This window comes from Notothenia coriiceps, unplaced genomic scaffold (assembly GCF_000735185.1).
Source record: "Notothenia coriiceps isolate Sejong01 unplaced genomic scaffold, NC01 NC01_scaffold00012620, whole genome shotgun sequence".
Classification (NCBI taxonomy): domain Eukaryota; kingdom Metazoa; phylum Chordata; class Actinopteri; order Perciformes; family Nototheniidae; genus Notothenia; species Notothenia coriiceps.
The window spans coordinates 837,275-856,113 of NW_011345321.1; the positions used below are offsets into that span (position 1 = coordinate 837,275).

General features: G+C 39.9%; 1 protein-coding gene across 1 annotated transcript in view; it reads left to right on the plus strand.

Moving 5' to 3' along the window:
- Nucleotides 1-18,839, plus strand: part of LOC104947532 (dedicator of cytokinesis protein 9-like) — a 50,868-nt gene that overhangs the window by 24,373 nt on the left and 7,656 nt on the right. Inside the window, exons 9-41 of the mRNA XM_010773579.1 lie at nt 71-123; nt 1,628-1,702; nt 1,810-1,950; nt 2,683-2,895; nt 3,455-3,577; nt 3,923-4,005; nt 4,632-4,754; nt 4,948-5,027; nt 5,156-5,343; nt 5,560-5,625; nt 5,725-5,817; nt 5,902-6,025; nt 6,168-6,286; nt 6,504-6,590; nt 6,727-6,816; nt 7,835-7,950; nt 8,216-8,285; nt 8,372-8,497; nt 8,598-8,669; nt 9,501-9,647; nt 9,748-9,831; nt 10,012-10,123; nt 11,216-11,394; nt 11,473-11,589; nt 12,006-12,117; nt 12,207-12,340; nt 13,841-13,955; nt 14,083-14,149; nt 14,237-14,284; nt 15,603-15,739; nt 16,581-16,696; nt 16,858-16,995; nt 17,090-17,272. Coding sequence (XP_010771881.1) covers nt 71-123; nt 1,628-1,702; nt 1,810-1,950; nt 2,683-2,895; nt 3,455-3,577; nt 3,923-4,005; nt 4,632-4,754; nt 4,948-5,027; nt 5,156-5,343; nt 5,560-5,625; nt 5,725-5,817; nt 5,902-6,025; nt 6,168-6,286; nt 6,504-6,590; nt 6,727-6,816; nt 7,835-7,950; nt 8,216-8,285; nt 8,372-8,497; nt 8,598-8,669; nt 9,501-9,647; nt 9,748-9,831; nt 10,012-10,123; nt 11,216-11,394; nt 11,473-11,589; nt 12,006-12,117; nt 12,207-12,340; nt 13,841-13,955; nt 14,083-14,149; nt 14,237-14,284; nt 15,603-15,739; nt 16,581-16,696; nt 16,858-16,995; nt 17,090-17,272 — 3,731 coding nt within the window. The remainder of the gene's footprint in view (nt 1-70; nt 124-1,627; nt 1,703-1,809; nt 1,951-2,682; nt 2,896-3,454; nt 3,578-3,922; nt 4,006-4,631; nt 4,755-4,947; nt 5,028-5,155; nt 5,344-5,559; nt 5,626-5,724; nt 5,818-5,901; nt 6,026-6,167; nt 6,287-6,503; nt 6,591-6,726; nt 6,817-7,834; nt 7,951-8,215; nt 8,286-8,371; nt 8,498-8,597; nt 8,670-9,500; nt 9,648-9,747; nt 9,832-10,011; nt 10,124-11,215; nt 11,395-11,472; nt 11,590-12,005; nt 12,118-12,206; nt 12,341-13,840; nt 13,956-14,082; nt 14,150-14,236; nt 14,285-15,602; nt 15,740-16,580; nt 16,697-16,857; nt 16,996-17,089; nt 17,273-18,839) is intronic.

The following is an 18,839-nucleotide window of genomic DNA, read 5'->3' on the forward strand; positions in this document are numbered from 1 at the left end:
CACAAGGAGGTTTTGTTTATGCTTTGCAAACTTTCGCCTGCATCAAATGGTGTCTTCTTTTTTCCTCTAGATGATGATCTTGGAAAGTCCGACAGCTCCTCTGGCAGCATGGACAGCTTTCAGGTAGGTCCTCCTCTCTCAGCTGGTGCTCACACATTCAGTAAAGTATCTCATGGAGCTGCAGCATGAAATCTCTGGTCCTCATTGAAGGAAGAGGACCTCTTGCCACAAACATGTGGCTTGGATTTGGATTTAAGGGTTGCTGGTTACACACCTAATTTCTCAGTTGGTCATTTGTTTTTGTAGGTCTGATCTGAAATTAATCACTGTCAGACTTATGGGGAAAAAATATACACATAGGTTTTTATCTCACTGTACGTTATCTATTTGTGTCTGCAGATTTCTCCCAAACCCACCAGACGTTATAATTAGATAATGCTTCCTTAGCACGTTTAAACGTAGTATTTCAGAAAACAAATACTTCTAAAAATGTTTTGAATTTATACCACATATATTTTTCTCATTCTCTCAATATTTCTTCAATAGCATATATATATAGCATATACAACATTTGTTCATAAATTCAGAGACAGTTTCATCCCACAGGCAATAAGACTGTTAAACACCTGAACTCTTGAAACAACATCCATAACATTGATCTGCTACTTAGTAATTATGTATCTATTTATCTAATATATCATTCCAATAGCTTTCATATAGACTCTTATTTCACAATTTCACTTTTTTTAAAACTATTTTCCTTTTTGTATTTACTTTTTAATATTTACTTGCACTATATTTTTCTGTTTATCTGTTATTGTGTTGCACTGTTGGAGAAGCCTTTGACCTAAGATTGTCATCGACATAACTACTCTGTAGCTATGTTCGTATGACAAATAAAGAACCTTGAACCTTGAATATAATTTACTTATTGAAACATAACACTTAAAAAATCCTCTTCATGGAAGAAGAAACGTGGATCCTCACAGGTTGTTTAGGCTATTTACCTCTGCTGTAGTGTCTTCTTTAAACATGCATTCAAGGATTCAAGGCTTTTATTGTCATGTGTACATAGCTACAGTATAGATATATCAATGAAAATCTTAGGTCACAGGCTCCTCCAACAGTGCAACACAATAAAACAGATAAAATAGTTAAAATAGTAAATACAAATAAAATAGAAACACAAGAGATCCGCTAGTGGACAAAACCAACACATGCTTTTACTTCATGAGACCTGCATCAAGCATTATAAAACATTTCAAGGATAAAAACATCTGTTTTTCTAAATGATTAACTGACTGATGACTTACAGACTGCAAACCTTTTATTTCAGCTTCTCATGCTGTTACAGTGCTGAGTGGCACGCAATAGTAAATCCATATGTGCATGGAAACTGGTGGTAAGAGTTTACTGGGAACAGTTTGACAGGTTACAGTGTGCTGCTCTGAAGTGTGTGCCGGGACCACCTGACCCTCACCACTGAGTCTGCCCAGTGTGATCAGCCTGTAAAATATGAAGCCATAATGATAAAACCAACTGACTGGAAATGTCTCAGACGTTGCTTTTAACGTTTCAGACAGTTCGTGGTTTGGATCCATTTAAAAAATACCTTTCTCCTCCTCAGAGTGCAAGAGATATCGAGTCCAGGATGAGGAACGAGACCAGATTGAAGCTGTTCACCCTGGACCCCGACACACAGGTAAATAAACCTAAAGCACATTTTAGTTCACTTAGTCCCGTGTGGAAATGAGATCCAACCTGACACTTTCTAATGAAATGAAATACCTTCCATTGTGCTGTCTTCAGAAACTAGATTTCTCAGGAATAGAGCCGGATGTGAAGCAGTTTGAGGAGAAGTTTGGAAAGCGTGTGCTGGTGAACTGCAATGACCTCTCATTCAACCTGCAAAGCTGTGTGGCCGAGAACGAGGAGGGACCCACCACCAACGTAAGGCTGATCTCTCTCTGGCCTCAATAGGCCCTAAATAACAGAAATAGCATTATCCGGCTGACTAAAGATGCAGGAGACGCGTTGTTAGAGCAGCCGGATGAACTCCTGTCATTATTTGAGCCGCGGAAGGACTGTTGTTGGCATAGCAACCAGGCTAGAGGCTCAGTAATGGTTGGCAATCTGTATAAGGGAGCCTGATGTCCTGCTCTGCCTCCTTACAGAAACAGTCTATCAACATGTCAAAACAACACACACACACACACACACACACACACACACACACACACACACACACACACACACACACACACACACACACACACACACACACACACACACACACACTGTTCAACGACTGTAAGATGACATTTATTTTTATGGAGTTTTATTTCATTTTAGTAAAGTAGTAATATATTTAGAGTTTTACATTTTGTGCAGATGTGAAACTAAACAACGCTGAAAATAACACTTTGCCCATAGGGTCATTCATTATTTAGTTTGCTGAGTGAAACGTTGCATGTAACACAGTAAGTGATTGTGAAAGTGTATAACATATGCTATTTAGAGTCCTGTTTTACAGCTGTTGGAGCACCTATTAAGTTTTAATTTTAATGCAGTTCCTATGTTCTTTAAGTTATAGTGTGTAAGCAGCCTTGTTGACAAAATGCACAAGTTAAAAAATCAGCATCATCTGTACAATACTCAATTGCTACTCTCTTTCATTTCCAGGTGGAGCCATTTTATGTCACCCTGTCACTGTTTGACATCCAGAACGGCAGGAAGATCTCCTCGGACTTCCACGTGGACTTAAACCATCCGTCTGTACGAGGCATGCTGCCCAGTAACACCAGTCAGTATATGAACGGGGGAGGGGACACCCACCCTGAAGGGCAGCGGTTAGTCCATGGGGTGCCAGAGGCCGCGATGCAGTATCCGAGACAGGTACAGAAAATACAGAGAAAAACTTTAAACTTTATAACATCCATGCTTGTGGCTCTGTGACACTTTACTGAACACAGTGACACTTTGGACAAAATGCTTGTATCAGCATGCTAACAATGACATACTAACACCCTGATGTTTAACTGGTATAATGTTTGCAATGTTTACCACCTTTTTTTGAAAATGATCACTAACCACATACAATTATTTTAGTTTTGCAGGTATTTAAAACCACTAGGAAAACATAAAATGTAGACCTTATGATTGTACTATACAGGAAAGGAGGGGGTTCACGAAAGTTATTACAAATGATGTTGAATTTCTTAGAAACTACAAATGTGAAGTCATTAAGATTCATCTACTGATGTACATAAATGTATATTTTATGACAGTCATTCAGCCAATAATTGTTAGTTATGTCCTAAGAAACAGAAATTGCCATCTCTAGAATAAACAAAACATCGTAATTGCTCTTCCCAACATAAATGTGTCTCCTGTTTTATATTCAAATGTGAAAGTGCACATTATGGAAATTCTAACATTTTCATGGTCTCCACAGGGTGTATTCTCAGTAACGTGCCCCCACCCAGATATCTTCCTGGTGGCTCGCATAGAGAAGGTGCTGCAGGGAGGAATAAACCACTGTGCCGAGCCGTACACCAAGAGTTCAGACTCCACCAAGGTACTGACCCGACCCCGAACTCCCTTCACTGTCCTCAACACGGGGCAGCAAGTCTCCCAGACTCAGCAGATTCCACCATATTATTCCACATTATACACAGATAATCATCCTTGTTTTTATGTGCTGACCAGTTGCACAAAGACGTCTAACACAAGCATTGACTTTGGCTGAACAAATGTGGTTGTGCCCCCTGAGGGGACCGTGGTGTGGAGTAATGAAATTCAGTTCAGAAAAATGTGCTTTGCGTCTGTGTGGCAGCGTGCTGAATATGTTACAGTGCTGCAGGGCTGAGAGTTTGTCGAAGTGATGAAGCTCAGCTCACACTGTGTTCATGTTTTCCACTAGGTGGCACAGAAGGTCCTGAAAAATGCAAAGCTGGCATGTTGCCGGCTGGGGCAGTACAGGATGCCTTTTGCCTGGGCAGCAAGGTATTTATTCTCTTTTTATTATTAATCATTGCTTTTTTTCCATCAGTTTTCAGCAACATGTTCTGTGTACTTTACACCAGAATCACAGCCCATACAAACACACAGTCACAGTAGTGATTTGAATGCTTTGAAAATATAAATCAAATATCATAGTATTATAATTAAATACAATTTATTTACTACATAGTGAAAAAGTAAGCATTGACAAAAAATAAATATATATTTTTGTTATAATTAAACATTATTTAATCATTCTAATCATTGGGGGTTATTTTCAATAACACATTAACCATATGGATAATGAATTGATTTGTTTTTTACAGCAGAAATAACACTATTTTTAGCTTCTGAAATGTGAAGATTGGCTGCTTTCTCTGTTTTGTATCAGTATACATTTAATTTGTTTTAAATGTCTCATTGGTGCTCTATGAAAATGGGATGGATGTTTTTTAGTAGTTTGTTTTTTGACAAACTAAATAATGAATTGGTTAATCGAGCAAATATATAGATTAATAAAATATGGTACTATGATATGATACCTAGTACTTTTTCTTATTCAAACAGTGTAACATGAGGGTTTTCAGGACAATAAAAACCTTCCTGACTCTTGTTCTTCCTTCTTGCAGGACTTTGTTCAAAGATGCTTCAGGGACATTGGACAAAAGTGCTCGTTTCTCCCCTCTGTACAGACAGGACAGCAACAAGCTCTCCAATGACGATGTGCTCAAACTGCTGGCTGATTTCAGAAAGTTAGTATCCCTCAAAGGAAACCGTATAAGTAGTCTTACAGATGCTCTGGAAAGGCAAATGTGGAACACAAATGTTGTTGGGTTTTCAAAAGTTAGATGTTTGCCCACATCTGTGAATGTGGTGTGTGTGTATATATATACTATTTGAAGATGATAGCAAAGGTTTAACTGGAGTTTATTTTCTCTTCCTCAGGCCAGAGAAAATGGCCAAGCTGCCTGTAATCCTCGGAAACCTTGATGTTACTATTGACAATGTAGCCCCCGACCTGACAAGTAAGGCCTCTGAATGTGTTCCTTGCGGCCAACATGAGAGATGAAAGCTGTTCCTGCTCACAGCCGATCTGTCACGATGTCTGCAGGCTGATTATTTGGTCTCTTCTCCCCCCTGCTTCTGTATATAGATTGTGTTACCTCATCCTACATTCCTGTGAAGCAGTTTGAAGTCAGCCAGAAGACCAACATCTTCTTTGAAGTGGAGGAGTTTGTGCCGTGCTTAGCCAAATGTTCTCAGCCTTTCACCATCTACAACAATCACCTCTATGTGTACCCGAGGCACTTGAAGTATGACAGCCAAAAGTCATTTGCAAAGGTAACACAAATCTTTAATGTGTAGGTTAATTGACACAGGAGGAGGATATTTGAGGATTTTTTCCTCCATATGTTGCCTCACAGTTTTCTGTTAAACAGTCAAATTAAATATTATTACTGGAACGACTCTCCCTTTTTCTTGTCGTCTAAACTAGTAACAGCACCTCTTCACTAATACCGTAGTTTGGCTAACTGGGTCTGTTGTGTCTTTCTTTAGGCTCGAAACGTAGCTGTCTGCATTGAGTTCAAGGACTCAGATGAGGAGGAGGCTGTTTCACTAAAGGTAAACTCAAATCATTCCTGGACGTTTTTCCAAATCCCAAAAAAAGCAAAACTCTCCAGTCACAGGAGCCAACTAGCTTTTATTATTATTATTCCACAGTGCATCTATGGCCGACCTGGAGGACCCTTGTTTACCAAAAATGCCTTCGCTGCAGTATTGCATCACCAGCATAACCCTGAGTTCTACGATGAGGTAAGATACACTGCAGTAAATGTATAAAAACAAAAAGTTAAGTCCATATAATCAAATACTGAATGTTTATCTCTTATTCCTTAGTTTAAGATTGAGCTGCCAACCCAGCTCCACGAAAAACACCATCTGCTCTTCACCTTCTACCACGTCAGCTGTGAAAGTAACAACAAGGCCAGCACCAAAAAGAGAGACCTGGTTGAGACTCAAGGTAACACACTGCAACCAAATCTCGAATAATTTTTCATAGCGTTGCCAGATCACAAAAATACCAAAAAGATATATCTGTGTTTTGTAAATGTCGACTGCCTTGAAGTGTCAAACTTTGACTTTGCCTTGGTCTCCTCTCTCAGTGGGCTACGCCTGGCTCCCCCTACTGAAAGATGGCCGGGTGACCATGAATGAGAGCCAGATCCCTGTGGCTGCCAACCTGCCTGCTGGATACCTCGGCTGTCAGGAGGGGGCCAGCAAGGTAGAGAAGTGAAGCAATGATGGCTTGGCCTCAAAAGTTCATGTGCTGAACTCTTATTTTCATTATTTAGTGCAAAACTGATTTAATAATATGTTTTGGAGATGCCAAGCCAAAAACCAAAACCTCCAATAGGAAAAATCGATGTTTTATTTTGACATGAACTCACTGCAGGATATATTCTGAGTTATTGAAAGAAAGATTTGTCTTTGTGTTACAGCATTCAGGACCTGAGGTCAAATGGGTGGATGGAGGCAAGCCTTTATTTAAGGTTGCCACTCACCTCGTGTCCACTGTCTACACTCAGGTTAGTTCGGTTTTCAACAAACTGTGAGTGTAGTACCTGTCTGATCTGCATACCTTCTTACTTTGGATGTGGATTCAATTAAATGCAGTTTAATGGAATAAACGTATACAGTCTGACCTTCTTTTTTTTCTCATAGGATCAACATTTGCACAATTTCTTTGATCACTGTCAGAGCACTGAAGCTGCACCCCAGGTGCCAGGAGGAGAATTGGTCAAATACCTGAAGGTAAACCAATAAGAATTAAGCCATTCATTTGGTAGTAACTTAAATACATGCCAATTGAGATAACGTAAAACATGTCATTTGTTTGGTAAGCATTCGGTGTACATGCTTGAAATAGCCTTTTTTTTGTGCTACACTGTGTGGGCTATGTTTTAAACCACAATCATTAATGTTGACATAAAGTCTACTTTTCTGTTTTGGCATATGCTGTGTAACTGAGTGCACAAGGATGAATAAATGTATGATTGGGAATTAACTCTGAACAGAATGGTATTTGATATATCTGTAAGGGAAAGGTCAGAACTGTCTTCTCAATTTTATTTTGTTGCTAACCGTAGCTCATACTCCCGTAAAACCGCAGACAGTCACACTTGGTTAAAGCTGAACAGCAGAGAGATTAATGTTCTGCTTTGTGCTGCGGCTTGCCAACAGCGCATTCTTCTGGACGGTTTGGGAAGAGATTTTTCTTCTGGAGATGTAATTCCTTTTCACGTGCAAACATCCTTTTGCCATGGTAGCTCAGGATCTTTTTCGATCTCATACTCTTATTCCAGTCCTTGGGAATATCAGTTCATTGTTCCCCTGGCAGAGATAGACATGCAGAGCAACACTTGGTCCAATGCATCTCTTGGGTGCAAATGTAAACACAGCAGAGAACATGAACAATACCCAGAGGGTCAAACAGCAGGTCAGCCATGTTGATTGGCAGCTGTCCAAATGACTTGGCAGCGCCTATGTTAGTTTCCTGTACACGAGTATGATGCTCCAGTATCTTCACTGCCATGTTAACGGCAACTGAAGCATACGCTGTGGGTAATTAGCAGATTGTTTTTCATCTATGTCCTCTTCCTCCCCTTGTTGTTATTAGAATTCGTTTTTTTTTGCATATTCTTTTTAGCCTTCTCTGCTCTGTTTTTAAGTGGTGCTAGAAAATTATTTCATTGCTTTCCCCACGTATTCACCTCATTATACATGCACTCAAACTCTGCATAAACATATATCTGCAATGTTTTACCCTCAGAGCCTGCATGCCATGGAGAGCCATGTGATGATTAAGTTCCTGCCCACCACCCTGAATCAGCTCTTCAGGGTGCTAACCAGTGCCACCCAGGAGGATGTAGCAGTCAATGTAACCAGGCAAGTTTACCTGGGATAACCCTGTTCTTAACAACATCATAGTTGTTTTATGCTAATAACAATACACAAGTTGATATATTGCACTTAAATGAATATGATTAAAATGTCAAAAGAAAACTCTGAAGATGGCTGATATTCATGGGAAATTTGATAAATATCAACATTTATTTCCATAAGCTATTAATAAGTGATGCCTCCTGCTGTGTCAGCTTCTTTCAGGACCATATCCTAACACACATTTTGTTTTGCAATTGTTTTGTTTTAGAGTCATGATTCACATTGTAGCCCAGTGCCACGAGGAGGGGTTGGAGCACTACCTGAGGTCATATGTAAAGGTAAAAATCACAAACCATATGTCACATTTCAATGTCTATATGTTAGTGCTTGTACTCAAAGTTCTCTCTGCTTGTGTCTCCTACAGTTTGTATTTAAGTCTGAGCCACAAACATCCTCCTCCAACCGATTAGTGCACGAGGAGTTGGCTAAAGCCATGACTGCCATCTTGAAGCCTTCCACTGACTTCCTCACGAGTAACAAACTCCTAAAGGTAACATATTTCTACTTTTTAAAGGGTATATGGTGTGTGATTATAACTGCCATGAATGTCCTCTTTATTGTTTTCTGATTTATGTTTGTCTGCCTCGCAGTACTCCTGGTATTTCTTTGAAGCCTTAGTGAAGTCCATGGCTCAGTACTTGATAGAGAGCTGTAAAGTGAAGGTAAGTCTGCCACAACATGTGTGTGTTTGACTCAGGGTGTCTGTTTCATAAAGGCTTGGGTTCTTTACTGTGGTTTACAACATGCCACGTCTTGTGGACAGCCGCAGTACCACATTCAAAGTGTTATGTATCCACAGACTGTCCCGCACTACTGTGCAGTTTTATTGGCTGCATTTGTTCGTACCCCATAAGCAACCACATCCCCGTGTCTAACTGCCTCTGGCCTCTTAAGTGGAGGCCTCAGTGGAGACTGTGAGCTTAGGGTTAAAGTACAAGGCTGGGGATATTCTGTACTACAGACAAATCCTGCTAAAGACCAAAGTGTCAGTGATTGATTTGGACAAAAAATAAGTATATGGCACAGAGAGATAATATTTTAAGTGGGCACTTTAGGCCATGAACAGAAACCAATATTTGGCTAATTCTGTCTATTTCAACTTTACTCATTTTAGAGATTTACACATCATAATATAAGTGGGGACTTGGGCCATGCATTAGATATACAAAGTACTTTGAACTTTTTGGGTTACGTATTGGCAAACTTAGAAATGTCATTTGATTATTTGGTCTAGAAACCCTTATTTGCAGTTTAACAGGTTAACAACTATTAATTGACTTCTGTTTTCTCCTTGACTCCTGATATAATTTGTTTGTATACAGCCTACAATCATAAACATTTGGCCACCCTTGGTCTACAAAAGCAATATATGTTAATTATGAATGGTTGATGTTGGTCTTTTCATTGGAAGTATTACCATACTACTCTTTTAAACTGGGCTGTTTTATGGTATATAATACCTTTTGTACGAACTTGTGTGATGTGTTAAGCAGCTGTCCAGGAATCAGCGCTTCTCAGCAGCCTTCCATCACACTGTGGAGACTCTGGTCAACATGATGATGCCACACATCACTCAGAAATACAAAGACAACCTCGATGCTGCCAGGAACGCTAACCACAGTCTGGCGGTCTTCATCAAGGTCAGGGGCTACAGTAACTGTATCTGGCATGGTTTTAACCGTGTGTTTTAAAATGTACGAGTGTATATTTATTTATTTATTTTTCCTCATCCTCCTGTAGCGCTGTTTCAACCTGATGGACAGAGGCTTTGTGTTCAAGCTGATCAACCACTATTTCAACTGTTTTATGCCTGGAGACCCAAAGGTACACAGTACAAACAGTTACAGATTTTATACTAACACATTTGGAGACAAGTTTTGTAATATTTCTTGCGAGCGCCCTAATGAAGGATTTCAGGGTGTGCTTCAGGCAAGTTTTGGACAAGTTTGTGTTTGAGTGATGTATTAAAGCGGCCTCCCTGGTTTCTGTCTTTCCTGAATGCAGACGCTGTTTGAGTTCAGGTTTGAGTTTCTGCGAGTGGTGTGCAACCACGAGCACTACGTCCCCTTAAACCTGCCCATGCCTTTTGGAAAGGGAAGGATAATGAGATTTCAAGGTGAGGAGATCATCAAATGTACATGATGTTGAAGTACCATGCCTGATGGTAGAGTGCTTAAATGCCAGTTCGCTAACATTGCATGTGTTTGAGTAGAAAAATATTGAAATCAAACCAAAAGTGGTTTACGCTACAACTGTAAAAAAGCCAGCAAAAATGTAAAAGCTGTAATTGTTTTTATCTAATGGATATTAAATAAAAGTGCATTTAAAAAGCAGTGAAACAGGTTTTCTGCAGTCTTTAATTCTACAGAACATGCTTTGTCCTTTTTGTGTTCCTCAATTAGCTTTATTATCTCCAAATGATACGGTGGAGTCATGTGATACTCTAGTAGGTAGGTGTGAGGATGTGCTGCTTTCATGTCTGCTCCAAAAAGAGCAGACTCCAATCTAATCATTCAATCATGACCAGAGAAGGTCACATGATTTGCTCCAAAATCTGAACTTAGTCACTTATTTCCAAATGTTGCTTCTTCCTTATTGAGGTGGCAGTATTTATCTATTTTCTAAAACTTTACAGAAAGATACTGATTCATAATTTGTATGTGTGTATAAGCTGAGTGTGTAAATATGGGTGATTAAGTGTGCAGTTAGTATTTTAAATCTTAAATTGGTTTGGAGTTAATAACTAATGATTACAATGATTCCAAAATACCTTTTTTTAATGATTAGACAAAACGGTGCGTTTAACTTGATTTCACCGCCATTCTGGGAGATCTTTTTCTGATTTGGGATGCTTTACTTGTGTTTGATATTGTTGGAAATCAAAAGTTTTTATTCTATTTGTCTTTTTCAAAATAATCACTGTTGATGTGGAGCAGCAGCTCTGTTACACAGCCTGAATCTGCCAACTCAAAACGTCATATAGATCAATAGCTGAAAGCATCTAATAATCAATTGTCATAATAGATTTTTCGCCAGGTTTTAATAGCATCAATAATCTGTAGCTCGTCCAAGCTTTCCTGTTTTCTTGTCAATTTAATTTGGTCTGATTGATGTTCATTTAGAAATGTACTCATTGAACCTTTCACATCCTTCACTAACCTCTCTGTCATCCAAACCTAATCTCTTTGTCCTCGTCTCTCTCCCTCAGACCTCCAGATGGATTACTCGCTGACAGATGACTTCTGTAAGAACCACTTCCTGGTCGGGCTGCTGCTCAGGGAGGTCAGTACAGCTCTGCAGGAGTTCAGGGAGATCCGTCAGATAGCCATCCATGTGCTGAAGAACCTGATGATGAAACACACATTTGATGAGCGCTACTGCTCCAAGGTAAGCCGAGGCTTCTCTTCAGTGTTTGACGTGAGTAACCCTGAGATATTTTGTTGAGATGATTTATTTGTTTTGCAGAGCCAGCAGGCCAGGTTGGCCACCCTGTACTTTCCCTTGTTTGGTCTGCTCCAGGAGAACGTCAACAGGCTGAATGTGAAGGAAGTATCTCCATTCACCGTCAACCACTCCAACAATGTAAGGGCGCCCCCTAGTGGTTTCTTTTTGACATTGCATTTAGCATGCTCAGCAACACACAACACATATCTGTCAAAAATACAGCAATGATATGCTTTTAGCACAATAAAGTATATTCAGTTATTTTCAATAAACACTTTTTAACATCTGCATCATATCTTATATTATGTCATATTTTTTTATAACAGTTTGGATTTCATTATAACAAAATAAAGGGTTTCTTTACTGTTACTAGGCCATAGTGAATCTTTAAAACATTAATCTGCTAACTGAAATGACCAACCAAAGACATTTTAGGACCTACAGAGCCCTCATAAGACCAACAACTTATATGTATGTACTAGTTTTCCATTTCTTAATACATCCCCATATAATATGTGTTTTTCTTTAATCATTAAACTGTTGTTTCTCCTCAGAATGGAAAGGATGATTCTCTTCTTACCAACATCTTGATGACACCTCCCAGATCCAGCACCTTTCTGGACCCCAGCTTGCACAAAGATGTTTTTGGAGTCATCTCTGGCACATGTGAGTGGACAGATGATCCTGAAAAATAATAAATATATAGCATTTTGGTTTTATGGAAATATAAAACTGCTCTTTTTTGTTTTTGATAGCTTCACCTCACGCATCGTCGACGCCCAACATTAACTCTGTTCGCCACGCAGACTCTCGCGGCTCACTCATCAGCACTGACTCTGGAAACAGCCTACATGAGAAGCACAATGACAAGAGCAACTCCCTGGACAAGGTAACTCCCAGAAAGTGCTGCAAGAGGCTGTGCGAGTCATTTCATACAAAATGTATTAGAAATCAATGTTAGGCTCCTGTGACATTGTTTTCAGTGTGCCTTAGACATAACAGAGGTCCCCTTGTTGTGACAAAGTACCCCAGAAAGTCCCCTATTGTTAACTTGTACCATTAACTCCCCCACCTAATCTGGTCGTGGCAGACGGAGACGTTTTTACGGAGACACTCTGTCAATGTCCTGCGCTTCTTTATGGAAACTGATGAGTCCATGCTCTCCCTGCGCTCCAAGCGTGTCACCATGGACTTCTCCCTGCTTTCTGTCCCCTGTGTGCCAGAGAGCGCCCTGCAGCCCATCATTTCACTTCAAGTACAAAAGTCCTCATCCCTCTTAGGAGTGTCCCATCTGGGAATGTTAGAGTGTGTGTGAGTTTCCTAAACCCTAAGCCCTTTCTTTGCCAGATGATTCTCAGGCGTTGGCCTGTTTGTTCTCTGGTGCCATAAAGCAGAGATTCTGTTCAGGGCCTCACAGGGTTTGTTTTTGCTTTTTTCCCCAGATGTTGATAAGCATGCAGAGTTAAGGGATTTTCCCCTTTTGAGTTCCTCTCACGTGTGCTGTGTAATTTTTCTGCTTTCACTAAAGAACTCCCTCAACTAAATCTGAGAAGAAGTCCTTTGAACACAAACGATTTTAACTGTCTCTGTGTTTGTGTTGTTTATCTTCTATTAAACATCTTCTGTTTTTACATGCGGTAGATGCTGTGTGTGTAAAGGCTAAAGGGGAAAAGGAGGACACTCAAGTCATGTGTTATTATTGCTCACATTTAAATGAAACTGACTCCACCACAGCTGTATAGTTTGTATCCACCTTTCCGAGAAAACTATCTTTAGCCCTGAAGTAATCACTCTCCAAAATAAGAAGCCATGGCCATGGCCTCATGCTTTCCATGAAGTCATCCCCAGCCAGTTATATGGTCTAGACTAACTGCTGGCAAAGGAACGTGCTTGATGCGTGGCCAACCCCTCGCTGTGGTAGAGCGGCTGCTCCACTGCTTTGGTTTTAGTTTTCTCCCTCCTCTCTGCTTCAGCTGGGAGAAATGCTGTTTGTTTTCCACCAGCAGTTTTTTTTCCACAATGCATAGAGCCCTGCAACATCTGAGTGAATGACAACTAGTGTAGTTTGAACACAGAAATCCCAGGCCATCAGAAAAAACACTTACTAAATATCCCTCAATGTATTTTGTATTTGAATGCAATACAGGTTCAAGCCTCAGTTGTCTCTTGATGTTGGACAATCACCACAAAACTGGATATAAAATCTTAATATATTTGTAATTGCCTTGGAAAATTCCCTTTTGAAAATCACACAATAAAAACTCCCATTTAGTTTCTGTAGACAGAACTTTTGGTTTATCTTAAACCAGCAAAAGGAGAAAGACAGAACAAAGATCCCTAAAACAATAATATATTTGTCTTCTTTCTGACCCTATTCTTTGTCCCTCAGAACCAGGCTGCTTCAAACCTGGGCAGTTCCCTGCTGCGATGTGATAAACTGGACCAGGCAGAGATCAAGAGCCTCCTCATGTGCTTCTTACATGTGCTCAAAAGCATGTCTGAAGGTAATATCTCTCTCCTAAATAAATGCACTCACCATCTTTCTGTCTTGATGTTTGAACACTCAGCTTACTCGCATGTCTACATTAACAAAACAAATTGTCTCTTCAATGTCAATCTGTCTTTTTCCAGATGCTCTGTTCACATACTGGAACAAGGCTTCACCTGCTGAGTTAATGGACTTCTTCACTCTAGTCGAGTAAGACGTCTACTATTGCTTTCATGACATTCTGAGTAAAGCTTATGAAAATATTGTGACTGATTTTTCACTTTCCTTTCCTCTCAGAGTGTGCCTCCATCAGTTCAAATACATGGGGAAGAGATACATTGCAAGGTAATGTTGTTGTTAGTATCTGACTCTGGTTCATTAATTTCATTCTTGAAAGTCTTTTTTAATCAAATTATCGATTGATTTACAATGAAAATGTCATTCATATTATTAAAAAGAGATTCTCCACAATTGTTTCAAGAAAACTCCCTGGCAACTCCAGCAATAGTCAAAGCGGCTTGGATGGAAACTGCAGTTCTAATGGATACATATTATGATGTCTTTTTAAAGATATATAGATAAAATACCTTAACATAATGATACAAATAAATGAAATTCTGGTGTCCATTTAAATGTCTATGTCCGACATGATGTAGCTACTTATTTTCTTCATTTTTAATCACCCAGTTTAAAACGATTCATAATGTGTGACAAAGGGTGTGACTGTATGTTGAGTGTTTAAAATCCAACACACACACACACTGTACTGACTCCACCATGGGGGAGCTCTGGCCTCAACTCCCAGAGGGCATTGGGTGTTCACTCTCTCTAACCTCCCACCACTCTTTCCATCTCTATTCGTTTAAATGCTGGCAAGTTTAACACAATGAAATAAAACCTGGCTCCTGCCCTCTCCTGCTTGGGTAAGACTAAAGGTGGAACTGACTCTCAACCTTAATGCATGATGTATTTTCACTCGACACAAGTTGCATTGCTGTGAAACAGCAACTGGCTTTAAAATCATCTAAAGCATTTGTCTCTGTTCACCTAATGTGCATGACGTTTTCTGTAACTCACTGCTCGAATGCTGCTTCTGCTTGATGATTGAACTGCATGGAATACAATATAAACCGGACAACTTCACTGCATGATCGAATAATATCTTTCTAATTATGATACATTTAAAACTCCTAAGTTAAATATTTAACTAGACCAGAGGTTTTCAATGTGTGAGTCTGGCCTCCCCACGAGGAGTCAACATATATAATGTATAAGGGGGGGCTCACTGAATTTAAGTGGAAACATATTACATTTGGTTAAAGAGATAGTTTAGAGATACAGTACCTTTGGGGAAATGTACTATTTGTCACACTTTCCCAGGGTCAGAAGCTAATAAATACATTAGGACAGGCCTTTTTTTAATGCATTTTGTGTAGTCTTGCAATGGATGTGTGCATATGGGATCAAATAACTAAATCATGACTCAGCAAGTAAACTGAGTAACCAAACTAAGTGAACTAAGTGGAGTTAGGTATTAGACTTAGAAAAATAAAAACGTTTGAGTAGTCTTTACCCTACTCAAGTGTCAAGAATAGCGTATTATTCACCCTAACCTGCTTCACTAACCGGCCATCCACCTAACATTTTCCTGTTTCCTCATCAGGAACCAGGATGGGGCAGGACCCGTAGCACATGAGCGGAAGTCTCAGACTCTGCCTGTGTCCCGTAACAGGGCGGGAATGATGCATGCCCGCTTACAGCAGCTCAGCAGCCTGGATAACGCAAACACTTTTAACCACAGTAAGTTCTCAATACTTGTCATCAAACCTCCACCAGCGGACCACCGCCCTCCGCCTCACTCTGTGTAATCTCCTCATGCTTTTTAATATCATCAACATCATTCTCATCCTCTGTTTGAACCCAGCTCGCTGAAAAGGCCTCAGAAGACATACATTAGATTTAATAAGGGTTAAGGTAGTCGTGTGTGGCATTCTATTGGTATTATCCACAGGGCTTAATCTCTCAGTCTGTTAAATGGCATGATTTAACAGAGTCTCTTTGTGTTTTCAGTGTAAGAAAGATTTCAAGTATTCTTGGAATATCTGTAGACCATGGTAAGAATGTGTCAGGTTGGCAGGCAGTTTGCAGACTGGCTTTGTTCATTTGGTTTAAATTAAGAGCATGTCTACTTTATTAATATAACTGGACATTAACTGGACAATCTTTCCATTCCTCTGGTCAGCATATCTGCTCTGAACCTCATTTTACACTTCATTTTCTGACCAAAAAAACTAGACCATGTAGGGTTTCATTCCAAAATGAGTATTTCATAAAAAATATGATATATATATATATATATTTCATTAAAAGATAATATGTTGACACTAAATTATTGCTACAATTTGTACACATCATATGTGCCTCACCAACGAATTACAATTCATTGTACAGAAGGTGTTGATTTTGTAGAGAACAATTTTTTAAGTTTGGAATGAAACTTAAGCTTTTCATCATATAATGACATTTTATAGCTTTGCCTTTAACACTCATATATACAGGTCTCTTATATTATCATATCATTTATGATATTTGAAAATGGTGAGGGTGAACCAACTACAGCTTTCTGTTTTATTTCCTTCAGCCTACAGTCACTCGGATGCAGACGTGTTGAATCAGTCTCTGCTGGAGGCTAACATCGCCACTGAAGTGTGTCTGACTGTCCTGGACACGCTAAGCATCTTCATCATGGGATTCAAAGTAACATACCTGACATTTTACTTGTCAAACAATTACTTAACTCATAAATTGAAATACAGTGTTTAGGTTTTACTAATGTATGTTTTATGTTACATTTAAATGTGATGTTCGGTTGCTGTGTTTTAAATTAGTTTCTGTAATAATACTCTCTTCCTCCACAGACCCAGCTGTGCTCAGACCACGGCCACAGTCCACTGATGAAGAAGGTGTTTGAAGTCCACCTCTGTTTCCTCCGGATCAATCAGTCAGAGACGGCCCTCAAGCAGGTCTTCACTTCACTGCGCACCTTCATCTACAAGGTGAGAAGGCGTTGATTTCCCTAGCAATACTCTGTTGTTGCTTTATGGTCTAAGCCTTGTTACTGACGATCGGTCTGTCTTCTTCACCCTCTAGTTTCCCTGCACTTTTTTTGAGGGGCGCGCTGACATGTGTGCTGCTTTCTGCTGTGAGATCTTGAAGTGTTGTAACTCCAAGCTGAGCTCCATTCGCAGCGACGCAGCCCATCTGCTCTACTTCCTCATGAAGAGCAACTTTGACTACACAGGGCGCAAGTCTTTTGTCCGGACTCACTTACAGGTGGGGATATATGGACTTTTGTCCAAAGGATAAAAAGAATAAATCTTTCATATTCACATTATTTCACCAAAATGATCTGGTGTTGTGGAAGACCCTGGGCCCAGTTTAACATCCCAAATAACAAACCGTAATGTTTTTTCAATCTTATATGTAATGCTTTTCATTTTATTGTGAAATAAAAATGGTTTATTAATAGGGCCTTAAAGTGATGTACAGTAATGTTAGAGAAGTCACAGTAAAATCTCAAATCACAAAAATGCGTTAAAATCCTTTTGTTAATTAGTTTTAAACCTTCCAACAAATGCCGAGGCTCAATTTTTGTCAAAAAGAACTGTTGCCACTTCAATACATTAGTACCTTTCTTAAGGTCATAAGCCAAAATGCAATTTGATAAAGACTTATTGTTACAGGTTAGTTTATTTCAATACTACAACTAGGGTGTCTGACAGATTCTTAAGTTACTATAAGATGAATGAGTAAACGTACTGCAGGACTGACGGCGCAGGAGGTAGTAACGACGAAGAAGTAGTTACAAGACTCAGGTGGTTGGATTTTGACTCGCGGACAAGACCTTGTACGGTTTGTCTTATTCTACTCCGTTGTAAACCTGGGTTAATCGGGTTAATCCTTTAGGTCTTAGTGTGTGCTGTGGGTTGCTCGGACGAGCTATGTCCGTAACGTTCACGTTTCATACCTTTCATGAAAAGAGGCTTCTAGTAGACGGTGTTCACGCGTTGCACGTGTATCGTTACCGGACAGGTTGTGTGTTTATGTTTGCATCCAGTCTTATATTATCACTGTGAACACTAGTTTAATTGAATATAACAGTGGCCAGGGATTAGTGGAGGGATATGCACGTGTTATGGTTTTTGGAAGCGGTTTATATTGCATTGTTTAAGTCAGTTCGTGAACTTGCGTGCGCTGTGTTTGGAGATTGATGATTATCAGATAATGTAAGCTGGTAGTCTGGAGACTGTACAAGGGCAAGAAAGTGCACCGTAAGCCGGGGTACGACAGGTCGAGGTCCAGAACGCGCATCACAGTCGGCACGACCGCATTTGAACCGCTCCGGACATGACCGTCGCCAGAGGTGGTCGTAGAGACCTAGGGAGAAGCACGAGGAAGTAGGACTCGGCACCGGTACGTCTGGCAAGCTACGCAACAGGTCAGGAAACGTGTAGACTACCCTTTCGCACACAGACAAATCATCGCTACGTCTTTGCCCTTGTCAGTCAGTAGCCGCTAACGATCAAAGGGTCGGTATGTATAGTTAAGTGACAAGGGTACCTTGCGTCCTTTATAGAGTACGTGTCGTTAATCAAGGACTGGAGTATCAAACAGTGACAAGCGGGTTCAACAACTAATACTGTCTCCTGGCGGACCCTTCGCTCATGTGTGAGCGGCTGATGGTAGGTGTAGTCGATAGTTGACTGACTGTAGTAGTGGTGGATTTCTTTCTCTTTTCTGTGTGTAATATTAGTAATTATTTAATATGAATTGGGTACACAAACAACGGTAACAGGATGCAAAGACAATTACGTGGGGTGTCTGAATTACGCAGTTATGC